Source organism: Phaseolus vulgaris, chromosome 7, assembly GCF_000499845.2.
Source record: "Phaseolus vulgaris cultivar G19833 chromosome 7, P. vulgaris v2.0, whole genome shotgun sequence".
NCBI classification, from domain to species: Eukaryota; Viridiplantae; Streptophyta; class Magnoliopsida; order Fabales; family Fabaceae; genus Phaseolus; species Phaseolus vulgaris.
In genome coordinates this window covers 31,737,308-31,750,190 of record NC_023753.2, presented here as the reverse complement: position 1 = coordinate 31,750,190, position 12,883 = coordinate 31,737,308, and the positions used below count along the sequence as shown (strand labels likewise).

The 12,883-nt window shown below is 34.2% G+C and overlaps 1 protein-coding gene across 3 annotated transcripts; it reads right to left on the bottom strand.

Annotated features, from left to right (window-relative positions):
- Window positions 1-201: 201 nt before the first annotated feature.
- LOC137830011 (bet1-like SNARE 1-1) lies at window positions 202-12,090 on the bottom strand. Of its 3 annotated transcripts, none has more exons than XM_068637079.1 (6): window positions 11,948-12,090; window positions 11,738-11,807; window positions 6,513-6,669; window positions 892-948; window positions 735-794; window positions 202-559 (listed from the first exon to the last, which is right to left on the bottom strand). In XM_068637079.1, the coding sequence occupies exons 2-6, from the start codon at window positions 11,749-11,751 to the stop codon at window positions 470-472; spliced, it is 378 nt and encodes a 125-aa protein (XP_068493180.1). In that variant the 5' UTR covers window positions 11,752-11,807; window positions 11,948-12,090; the 3' UTR covers window positions 202-469. The 3 variants fall into 3 exon arrangements, with proteins under 3 accessions (XP_068493180.1, XP_068493182.1, XP_068493181.1); XM_068637081.1 differs by having other exon boundaries at window positions 202-455; XM_068637080.1 differs by lacking the exons at window positions 11,738-11,807; window positions 11,948-12,090 and adding exons at window positions 8,128-8,583; window positions 10,297-11,709.
- Between the last annotated feature and the right edge of the window lie 793 nt (window positions 12,091-12,883).

The window sequence follows — 12,883 nt, the reverse complement described above, 5'->3', positions numbered from 1 at the left end:
TAATCACCGGACCCCAAAAGTCAACTTTAGAAGGGTTTCCCCCAATAGGCAATAAAAAATAAACAAATAGTAAATTCATAATGCTGGAGTGGAGTACCTTATAGAACATTTCTAACACATTTGTATCCACTCCAATGGCACCAATTTTGCTCCAATGGCACCAATTTTGCTCAAAGAAGCTAATTCTAAGCCCAAAACAAATTTCAAAGAATCTAAGCATAGCTTTAACAACACATATATTTTGGATACTCGAATCACATCAAAGAGAAAAGGTTATTTGTTGGAAGGTATACAAACTAGATATGGACATTACTGGTTGGATAAAATGAAACGTCAAAATCTTTATACAAACACAAAGGAACATCTTACAACAATATCGCTAATTAGAGGAATAGAGCAAGTGGCCTCCTTTCCAATCTAATCTTGAGCTGACAACTCAAATAAAGATCAATTACCTGATAAAGATAAATTACCTAGTCAGATAGTATATTATAAGAAAAACCACAACAAAGGATGCTACAAGTGAAAACATTCTTCGGCTGGATTTTGTTTCAAATACCTGAAAGATGACACAAGATCATCAAAAGAGACACAGAAAAATAAATAAGTGATCCTGAGAGAGGAAGACAACACCATACCCCTACCACATCTATATTGACATTGTCGTGAATCAGAAGGAATGGAAAAGACAACAAATGTATAGGGAAAAAAGTAAAGAAAGACAGTCCACATACCATTTTGAATTTATCCATAGTGCCTGAGAGGATTCCTCTCGAAGAATCCATATCGTTCGCCTATATAAAATACCAACAAGTTACCAGCGGATAATGTGATATAACAGAGAAAATGCAAAAAAAAAAAAACAATAACTGCTATGCTAGACTGTCGCACCATCCGATCCAACATTCGGTTATGACTATCCACTTCCTCATTTATGTCACCTGACAACTGTAGAAATTATGCTCGTTAAAACATTAATTATTAATTATAGTTAATAAAGCAAAAGATTTTTAAAACTATTACAAAATTGTACTATTGGTAATAAATTTACAGCATACATTGACATGCATCCAAGAAGGCAAGTACCAAATAGATATAGTTGAAAACTAAAGAATTATTTTATTGATATCAATACCACAAATTACATTCTCATCATTTCTGTTTGTAATAACCAAAATCTTTAAAAAAGAAAGTGAAAATAAAAGTATGTTGAAATAAATAAGAAGATTTTGAAGATATTTTTCCTAATTACTATGAAGATATTGATAATATTTTTTCCCAAATAATATGCTATTTACAACATTTTTCCTCAAGTTGGCAATCATTCCCAACTTGCCTACAAGATCCTGAAATCTGCCTGATCCTCAAATCTGCCTCGAGGGAACCCTTAGTCAAAATGTTTACTATCTGAAACATTGTAGGAACATGAGTTGTAACAACTAGGTCGCTATCAAGATCATCTTTGATGAAGTATTTATCAATTTCAATGTATTTGATCCATCATATTATTATTAACAATGCTCATTGTTGACTTGTTATCATAATGCATAGAGATGTCAACCTTAATTTTAAGGTCATCGAGTAGAATCTTCATCCAAAATCCTTCACACACCTTGAGCAAGATCTCGATATTCAACTTCTACACTAGATCGAGATACTTTATCTTGATTTTTGCTTCTTCAGGTCATTAGACTTTTTTCAAGAAACATATCTAACAAAACCTTCATAGTTTGCATCAGAATATATCTTCAGGATCAAAGTATCTCCTTTCCTACAAAATAACCCTTTTTCCTAGGCTTCACTTAAGTACTGAAGAATTTTCTCAACTTCTTGCATGTGTCTTTCTTTTAGATCATGCATAAACTGACTTATCACACTAATTGCATAAGCAATGTTTGGTCTCGTGTGTAATAAACAAATAAGTTTTTCCACCATTCTCTAATATTGGCTTTTTTCTACAAGAGAACTCACTTAACTTTTAATTATATGATTTTGTTTAACAGGAACTCCTATTGGTTTTTTTCTACAAGAGAACTCACTTAACTTCTAATTATATGATTTTGTTTAACAAGAACTCCTATTGGCTTTTTTCTACAAAAGAACTCTCTTAACTTCTAATTATATGATTTAATTATATGATTCTGTTTAATAGGAACTCCTGAGATTCTACATCCCAACTTATTTGTTTCTCTGAAGATGAAAATCCATTTTTTGAATAAACAACCTCTATGCATGAAATATTTAAGTTTTCCAAAGTCTTTCACTTCAAATTAGGCCACCAATTTTTCCTTTAAAACCAATTTCTATGTTTCATCATCTCCTAAAATAATCATGTCATCCCACATAGACCAACAAAAGTAAGTTTTAACTCTAAGAGTGTTTAATGAATAAGGTATGATCTCCTTGGATTTGCTTATATCGCAAGGAAACCATTGCTTTGGTAAATCTCCCAAACCATGCTCTAGGGGATTGTTTAAGACCATATAAGGCCTTCTTTAAGAGGCATTCCTTATTCCTTTCACCGTGAGTTTCAAATCTGGAAGGAATCCCCATGGCTTCTTTTAAATCCCCATGAAAAATACATTTTTCAGATCCAACTAATATAATTCTCATTCAAAATGAGTTATTAGAGCAATAATAACTCGAACTGTATTCATTTTTGCTACAAGAGAAAAATTCTCCTCACAGTCAATTCCATAAGTTTGAGTGTATAACTCGGCATCTCGAATAATCAGACCAGGTTCCTAAACTGGCATCTTAATGGAACCACATCCTCAGCCTCTCGTCCATATGAGCCTGAGGAGCGCCATCAAACATCTTGACTTGGGAACCACATCCTTGGCATCTAGACTAGGTGAGCCTGATACATGTAGCTCGACCTCGTATCATAATCATTCATGGGTCAAATTCTCAAGACAAGGGTTGCTTAATCAAAAGACTTAATCAAGGATCAAACCCCTAAGTAAGCCATAATCATAAGTGAGTGAGGGATTAGGCCTGGTTAAGACCCCCAATGGCAAAAGCCTATCACAAAATAGTATAAATAGGTAACAAGGGAGAGGTAAAGATTAGATTTGATAGCATTTTGACTCATTAATGTGCAATGAGAATCGAAGTGTCATTGCAAGTACAACAACCCCCATTGTTGAATATAAGAAGACGAGAAGACCAAGACCAAGAAGTAAAGGACACCAAGAGCATCAGGATATGTGTTTAGGGAAGCAAGAGTGTTGTTTTGTGGCCTTGTAAGAATATTTTTGCCCATTTGCAACCATTCTAGCTTTCTACTCCTATCTATTTACCCATTTTCCTTGTGTTTCACTATAAATATCCATTTCATCCTATTGTCGTTTTGATTTTCTTTTATGTTGATTTTCTTTCTAATGCATCCATCTCCTCTCTCATAGCTTGAGTCCAATGTTCACATCCTATTGTCTTTTTGTGTCTTGATTTGTCAACAATCTTTTATGTTGAGTTTCTTTCTAATGCATCCATCTCTATTGTCTTTCTGTGTCTTGATTTGTCAACCATCTTTTATGTTGATTTTCTTTCTAATGCATCCATCTCCTCTCTCATAGCTTGAGTCCAATGTTCACATCCTATTGTCTTTTTGTGTCTTGATTTGTCAACAATCTTTTATGTTGAGTTTCTTTCTAATGCATCCATCTCTATTGTCTTTATGTGTCTTGATTTGTCAACAATCTTTTAGGTTGAGTTTCTTTCTAATGCATCCATCTCCTCTCTCATAGCTTGAGTCCATAGCTTGAGTCCAATGTTCACATCCTATTGTCTTTTTGTGTCTTGATTTGTCAAGAGTCTTTTATGTTGAGTTTCTTTCTAATGCATCCATCTCCTCTCTCATAGCTTGAGTCCAATGTTCACTTTTCATTAGACTGAGGTGGGAATTTTTATGACATGGCAACTATAAAGCTTCGATGTCCATTAAAGAGATTGTCATTCTCCCTTTCTCAACGCAAAGGGTAAATCATCAGTAACACTTACCTTCTCACTCCTCACTGCTTCCTTCAAAGATCCTTACCTCCAAGTCAAATAACTCTTCTTGCTTTAGAGTCAAAGTAGGTTGTCTTCTTTGATATTTTTTTGCCAAAGAATTTATCTTCTTCTTACTCATTATAGGTTGGTTCGATCCCATTTATGGTAGCATCATCACTTGGATCTTAACTATCCTGCAAAGATAAATATGGTAATGACAAAAAGGACACATCCTTCGCTTTAATTGTTTTCTCCCCCTAAAATGCAAGGGTGACAAAAAAGGATTTTGTCTCATGAAATGTGTCATCCAAGGTGATACAGACACTACAACTCTCACAATAATAACATTTGTACCTTTTCTATTATGAGGATAACCAATAAATACACATTTAAGAACTCTAGGATCTAATTTATTGAGATTAGGATTGAGAGTGAAAAAGAAAAGAACATCCAAATACTCCACAAGGTAGACTTGACACTAAAGGAGTATAGGATCAAAGACAAAAAGACACTCAATAGGACTAATAAGATACAAGTGAGTAACTTGTTGATGATGTATGTAGTAGTTAACACATATTCTCCCCAATAGGTTTTAGGAGACATCTAGAACATAAGGACTCAAGTTACCTCTATGTTTTCCTTTCTGCAACTATGTTTTGTTGTGGAGAGCTAACATATGTTATTTCATGAACAACACCATTATGTGGCAAATTTGGAGAATTCTTACTTCACATATTTAGTATTATTATCCAACCTAATTCTTTTGATATTTTTTCTAAATTGATTTTGGACAAGACAAAAAGTTTTAACAAAAATTTGAAAGATCTCAAATTTACTTTTCATAATGTATGTGCATGTGACACAAGTACAATCAACAATAAACGTAACAGGCAACTTTGTTCCAAAAATAGATTCTAAATCAAGTCCCCAAACATCAAAGTGAATCAAGTCAAATGAAAAAAAATACTCCTTTTACCAATGAGATAAGATGCACAATAATGCTTTTACAGTTGACAAATACCACATTTGAAAGACTCAACAGACTTAGTAGTGAACAAATGAGGGAACATAGATTTCATAATATTGAAAGAGGGATGCCTAAGTCTTTAATGATGAAGCCATATTTGGAAATTTCCCATGTTTCTAATTTTACTTATTGGCTTATGACCTTTGTTTTGTTTTTTCTCTTGGATTCCAATAGACACAACCCACTTTGCTCCTTAGCAATTAAAATTCTTTTCCTCATGGCAATGTCCCGAAATACACAATAAGAGAAAAGAGTTCCTAAATAATTCAAATCTTTTGTAAGCTTTTTAATAGAGATAAAGCTATTGGTCAGTTGTTGGACATTTAATATTCCTTAATACAATAGATGGTTCTAAAGTTATATTTCCCCATCTGCATATAAGTACACTATCACCATTTGCAAGTGTAATGAGTTGTTATCTGGTCATTTTGACATACGAATTGAAGAACTTAAGAAAAAGAGTCATGTAATCAGTTGCTCCTAAATCAAGAATCCAAACACCCTAAGACAAAGGACTAATAGTATTAATTGTACTCTTAGCTTTCATGAGTAGGGTATACGATGCAGAGGACTTAGCCACTGGATAACCATTCTTTACGAATGATCAAAATCCTCATTAAAAGCTTTCATACTAGACATTGGAAAACACAAAACAAAGAGATAATAAAGATTTAGTCCTAATTGCTTTGATTCGTAACAAAAAAAAAAGACATGTTTGGCAACAAAACCAAGTCATAGTCAAATGGCCACCCCTTGGTTCTTAAGAGGTTCCAACAACCTTATCTATGGCAACACCGGGAGGGGCACACCTTTCTGGCCCACCACTGACCTCAACAATGGCGATGATGATGGTTAAGGAGGCAGCGGAAACAAGTCTCCCAAGAATACCAAGTTGAAAACTATAGAATTTTATTGATATTAATCACACAAATTATATTTTTATCATCTCTATTTGTAATAACCAAAACATTTTAAAAAGGAAATAAAAATATGCTGAAATAAATAGGAAGACTATGAAGATATTTTTTCCTAATTCCTATTGAGATATTAAGAACAATTTTTATCCTAATAATTTGCTAATTACAACAAATATTATAATACTCCACAAATGGAATGACATCCGTTACACCATACCATAATAGAATAAGAAGTAATGAATAATATAACAATGATTTGGTGAAAGAGTGGGAGACAACAACTTAAAAATTAAAATTAGACGAGGCAAGGAAAAAAGGAACACTTCTAAGCTATAATGTATTATATTATATATATACCAAAAGAAAAGGTTCCCATTCCAATCCAGAAGATTGCAATTCGTGCAATATAATTTACCTTTCACTAACATGAAATTAGAGAAAAATTAGATTATAAACATTGAGATGTTTATCAATAGTTGAAACAAAATGAATAATTGATTATAAGGTGCATCAATTGTTAGTATAAAGGAGATAACCAGGAACCTAGGGCATGTTGCAAGTAACAGTAAGCTTACTCTTTTCAGCAGATTGACTCTATCTTGCAATCCATCCAATGCTTGTTCATTATCAAGTTCACCAATTTCATGGGAAGAAGTTGAGTAAAGAGACGATGCTTTGATGCCACCCTTCTCAATACCATCAAAAAGTGCAACTCTGTTGTTACGGCCATCTCTGAAACAGAAAAAAATAATAATATACAATACGGTGATGTGACCCAGATGGTCAGATAATACACAAGCAAGATCATTTTCAATTATTTGATGTTTCCATAAGCGCATAAACTATCAAGGATTCTAGATATATAAATTGAATTAAATCATAAGGAAAATTGAAAGAAAGGCAGTCTCTGCATGCATTGCTCATATGGGGGGAAAGATATCATAAGCTTAAGCATTTCTAAAAATTAAGATTATAAACATAGACAAAATAACACTAACAACTGATCAAATAAAAGATAGAACTAGTGCAGCAGAAGTAATTTTCTACATATAATGAGGGAAAAAATCTTTTATCACCTCACCTTATCCTCGGAAGTAAAAGGTCACTCAATATTTGCTAAACAAATATAACAGCAGAATGCCATTCTCTATTATGTTTCACACCCATATCCATTATTCACCACAACTTCATTGTAGCCTTTTGAATACACATGAAAATGATAAGGAAGTAGTTCTAGTAATTGTAGAAACTCGAAGAACTAAACGTACTAGGGAATCTTGAAGAAGACCAGATTCCGAAGAGATTTTTATTGATTCAGAGCAAAAGGGAAGAATGTTTACAAAAGTGAAAGGATATTATTCCTATACAGAGAATGGGAGGTTTCCCTTTTATGCCCTCAACTAACATATACACGTCACTCACAGCTCGCCCATATAAGAAAACATGCATAAAACTCGTTTCCCTGTGAGCATCAACTGCATCGTCCTTTTCAGTATCCATGGTAAGGGATATGTTCCCAATCTAACTTTTCTTACATTCAATTCAACTCAAACAAAAATGTCCTCTCAAAGGCTCCAATACATATAATGACTTAGATAGGCCAAAAAACAAAACGGGGCTCATCTAAAACGAATAAAATACTGCACAGCATTGGTAACTCGTTCGAGGAAATATATGCCCAGATGCGAAACAAGGAAAGCATTGTTTAATCATTTAATGAAAACAATTCAACCAAGCCAAGTTATAAAATATCTCCCCTCATATTTGTTACAGGAATCTACATGCCAGTGATAATTCAGTCATCGCCGATCCCAGGATCAAAACAATTCTTATTCCAATTTGAAGATGCAAGGAATCATTCAACAGTGTAATTTGACATCAATGAAAGAACCCACACTAAAACTCATCCACAATTCACCAGTCCCCCATCCTCCTCCCACGCAACACCAATTCACAAAAAGAAAAAAAAAATAAAAAATGTATCAAATACCAAAGCCATGAAACAACAATTCACCAATAAATCACACTCATCAATCGATTCAAACCAGCGTGAGATAGAAAATCCAAAGCCTCCTACACGCCGTATCCAGGGATCTAACAACATTTTCCCGCCTAACGGAATCGAGTAACGGCAAACACTCTTTCCAGAACATATTAACGAGATAGAACATGAATTTAGTCCACACTGACCTTCTAGCATTCATGGCTCACTAGATCACAAATGCCTAAAACCGTTTGGGAAGTTCTCCCAATCCATTTCCTATCGAAAAAGCATAATTAGTTAAAGGAAAACGATAAGAAAATACATGAAGAAAATTCAGATTCAGATCTGAAAATGAAGGGAAGAGGAAGAAGAAGATTGAAGAAGGTAGGCGAATTCTGTGATAATGATTAGGTTTGGAAGGAGGAAGTTGCGTGGGTTCTTGAAAAAGTCTTGAAATTCATCCAAAAGCTGCGAAATTACTAGCGGAATAGGTGGTTGAGTAGCATGTGTAGCCATAGATTGAAGTAAAGAAGTATCTATAGAACAAACTTGGAGCATAGTAAGATGGACTCCTTCAGACAGAATTCTGTGTAACTGCTGTTTTTTAACAGTACAAAGGCCATTAGAAGAAGCTCCACGAAGGACATGTCTCCTACCTTGCACTGTAAATTCCATTATCAGTTTATCAAAATTTCCAAGTAATGTTACCCAATGTAACCTGCCATGCACCAAATCACAGCAACCCAACAGTATAAGCAACATATCTAAGGTGAAAGTAGCCTACTGGATTGTCCATGAAAAATCCTTTACTACAGATGAAATCAGTAGCTTAGTACCATCTGCACTACCATGTTTAAAGAATCCAACCCCGTAATATTCAACCAAATTTCTTGGCAACATTAATATCCAAGAAATTGTGTGTACTTCCACTATCTATCAAGACATGAATAGGCCTTTTGTTATGATAACCAGTAATTCACATAGTGCTGAAATCAGCAACCCCTGTTAAAGCATTTATGGAAGTTTTTGGTTCTTTCATGTCTGCATCTGTGGCATGCATCCCACTATCAGATGATTGGAGTTCCCCATCATCATTCATTTCTAAAACATGTTTCTGGAATTTCTTGTGAGTCAAACTATGAGTTTGAGTAAAAGGTTCATCACAAAAATAACAAAGACCCCTTAACTCTTATTTTTGCCATATATGCAGGAATAAGGTTCTTGGCAATCTTGGGTGCTGTCTTGAAATTGTCCACCCTGAAAGTGCGAGAGAGACTGGTTTTTCTTCCAATAAGGATTTTGGAGGCAAAAGATTTGTATCTAGTTTATTGAAGGGAGCTGATACCGAGGATGGAGAACTAGCAGTTTCATACATTTTACCCAACGTAAACGCCCTTTCCACGGAATCCGGTTGAAACATTCTCACCATCATTTGAATGTCCTTCTTTAATCCTCCTAAAAAACAACTCAAAGTATGCTCTTCTGATAACTGGATTCAAGAAACAAGAGCATCAAAATCCTCATGGTATTTTTGAACGGTGGTCGTTTGGAGCAACTTCATTAAGTCAGCCACGGGATCATCACATTCTTCACCGAATCGTTGGGTAAAATGTATGAAACTGCTAGTTCTCCATCCTCGGTATCAGCTCCCTTCAATAAACTAGATACAAATCTTTTGCCTCCAAAATCCTTATTGGAAGAAAAACCAGTCTCTCTCGCACTTTCAGGGTGGACAATTTCAAGACAGACAATTTCAAGACAGCACCCAAGATTGCCAAGAACCTTATTCCTGCATATATGGCAAAAATAAGAGTTAAGGGTCTTTGTTATTTTTGTGATGAACCTTTTACTCAAACTCATAGTTTGACTCACAAGAAATTCCAGAAACATGTTTTAGAAATGAATGATGATGGGGAACTCCAATCATCTGATAGTGAGATGCATGCCACAGATGCAGACATGAAAGAACCAAAAACTTCCATAAATGCTTTAACAGGGGTTGCTGATTTCAGCACTATGCGAATTACTGGTTATCATAACAAAAGGCCTATTCATGTCTTGATAGATAGTGGAAGTACACACAATTTCTTGGATATTAATGTTGCCAAGAAATTTGGTTGAATATTACGGGGTTGGATTCTTTAAACATGGTAGTGCAGATGGCACTAAGCTACTGATTTCATCTGTAGTAAAGGATTTTTCATGGACAATCCAGCAGGATTCGAGAAACAAGAGCATCAAAATCCTCATGGTATTTTTGAACGGTGGTCGTTTGGAGCAACTTCATTAAGTCAGCCACGGATCATCACATTCTTTACCGAATCGGTCAATCAACAATTTAGTGTATTCAACCCAATTATGAATTGGAAAATTACCAGCAGTCCTGACAAATGCCGTAATCCATTGCAAGGCTTTCCTTCAAGATGAATTATAGCTATCTTGAAACATCGTTAGGTGTATTATCGATAGAAAAGTAATTCTCAGCCTGGTAGATCCATTGATGAACATTATCTTCAGCAAAATTTTGGAAAATCTATGTTGGAGAGTCTCGTGCCGCAAGAATACTGTGATGTAAGGCCCCTATTTTGGTTCAGAGTTGTGTCCGAAGAATAACCATTACCATCTGTGCCTTCTTGTGACTTTCGAAATTGTTCTTGAAAGCTGTTTGTTAAAGATGCATCAAGAGCCTTTTGAATGTTCGCCGTAAGTTCCATCAAACGCGTTTCCAGTCGTGTTGTGATACGATCCTCCATGTCATTCATTGCTGTTTGTGTTCTTGTGTTTTCCGCCATGAAAAATATGTGAAAAAAACTGCCAGATACCAATTATGGAAGAAGTAGTTCTAGGAATTGGAGAAAGTCGAAGAACTAAACGTACTAGGGAATCTTGAAGAAGAAGAGATTGGGAAGAGGTTTTTATTGATTCAGAGCAAAAGGGAAGGGAAGAGTGTTTACACTATTGAAAGAATATTATTCCTATACAGAGAATGGGAAGTTTCCCTTTTATACCCTCAACATACAACACGTGCCTCAACTAAACATATACACGTCACCGACAGCTCACCCATATCAGAAAACATGCATAAAACTTGTTTCCCTGTGAGCATCAACCGCATAGTCATTTTCATGGTAACGGATATGTTACCCAATTTAACTTTTCTCTCACATTCAATTCGATTCAAACAAAAATGTCCTCTAGAAGGCTCCAATAAATATAATGACTTAGATAGGCCATAAAAACAAAACGGGGCTCATCTAAAACGAATAAAACACTGCATAGCATTGGTAACTCGTTCGAGGAAATATATGCCCTTATGCGAAACTAGGAAAGCATTGTTTAATCATTTAATGAAAACAATTCAACCAAGCCAAGTTATAAAATATCTCCCCTCATATTTGTTACAGGAATCTACATGCCAGTGAAAATTCAGTCATAGCCGATCCCAGGATCAAAACAATTCTTATTCCAATTGGAAGATGCAAGGAATCATTCAACAGTGTAATTTGATATTAATGAAAGAACACACACTAAAACTCATCCACAATTCACCAGTCCACCATCCTCCTCCCACGCAATAAAAAGAAAAAATAAATAAAAAATGTAACAAAAACCAAAGCCACGAAACAGCAATTCACCGATAAATCACACTCATCAATCGATTCAAACCAGCGCGAGATAGAAAATCCAAAGCCTCCTACGACGCCGTATCCAGGGATCTAACAACATTTTCCCCGCCTAACGGAATAGAGTAATGACCGACACTTTTTTTTCCAGAACATATTAACGAGAGAGAACATGAATTTAGTCCACACTCACCTTCTAGCATTCATGGCTCACCAGATCACAAACGCCTAAAACCGTTTAGCAAGTTCTCCCAATCCGTTTCCTAACGAAAAAACATAATAAATAAAAACCATAATTAGTTAAAGGAAAACAATAAGAAAATACATGAAGAAAATTCAAATCTGAAAATGAAGGGAAGAGGATTAGGAGGAAGAAGAAGAAGATTCGAGAAGGTACGCGAACCTCTGTGTCTTCAAACTAAAACTTGGTGCAAAGCAGAGAAAGAGAGGTAGAAGAAAAGAGTGAAGGAGAGGTTTGCGAGTAGAGTATGAGTGTAACAGTGTGATGTAACTACTGTTAGTAAGACCATTGAGGTGGCAATGTACAACTCGTGTGTTTCCACGCACGCTATATAATAGGTAGGGTAGTAATATTTTTATCAATTTTTAATTATATATATATATATAAATAATAGACTCTTTAACTTCTACTCTTTTTCACGCATTACCAATATAATTAATATACTTCTAAAATAATCACGCATTACCAATATACCTAATTAACATTTTTATTAATAGTTTTTAAATTTCTCCTTTTATTATTCATTAATATAAAACAAAAATATTCTTACTTTTAATATGAAAAACAAACAAAACAAATATAAAATTATAAAATGGATCAGCAATTTCTTATAAAATGAGTCTTATAATAAACACAAGTAAACAAATTTGTATAACTTATTATTTCTATTTGAACGGCACAAAACTTGTTGAAAACGAAATAATTTGTGACAGTTTATTAACGACAAAGATCCAATTAAGAAAAATTGATTTTATTATGATTTTTAGTTTATGAACCTATTAAAAAAATTGAAATAATTTTGAAATCCACTTATGTATTAAACAATTTCGCAGTAAAAAAGTATCTATGTAATAAATTAGTCTCTTCAATTCTTAGAAGTGGTGTTTGAATTGTTTTTACTGCAAGAATCAATTAAAGGTGTTTCTTTTATTACTTAATTTATCTTGTAAAGGCATTCTCTTAACTCAGCAACTAATTGGTAATTTTAAGTGGTTTAGAGTTAAGAGTAGCTTAATTTTAAATTTATATATATAATATTATTATTAATTAAACTAATCATTTTAGTTAATATTGAAGATTTAACTAATTAATTTTATA

Bases quoted from the DNA above. Each gene is read 5' to 3' on its own strand.
- LOC137830011 (XM_068637079.1), bottom strand. The intron at 795-891 runs GTGCGACAGTCT...TATTTTATATAG, and splicing joins ACCGAATGTTGGATCGGATG to GCGAACGATATGGATTCTTC. The intron at 560-734 runs GTATGTGGACTG...GTCATCTTTCAG, and splicing joins CTATGGATAAATTCAAAATG to GTATTTGAAACAAAATCCAG.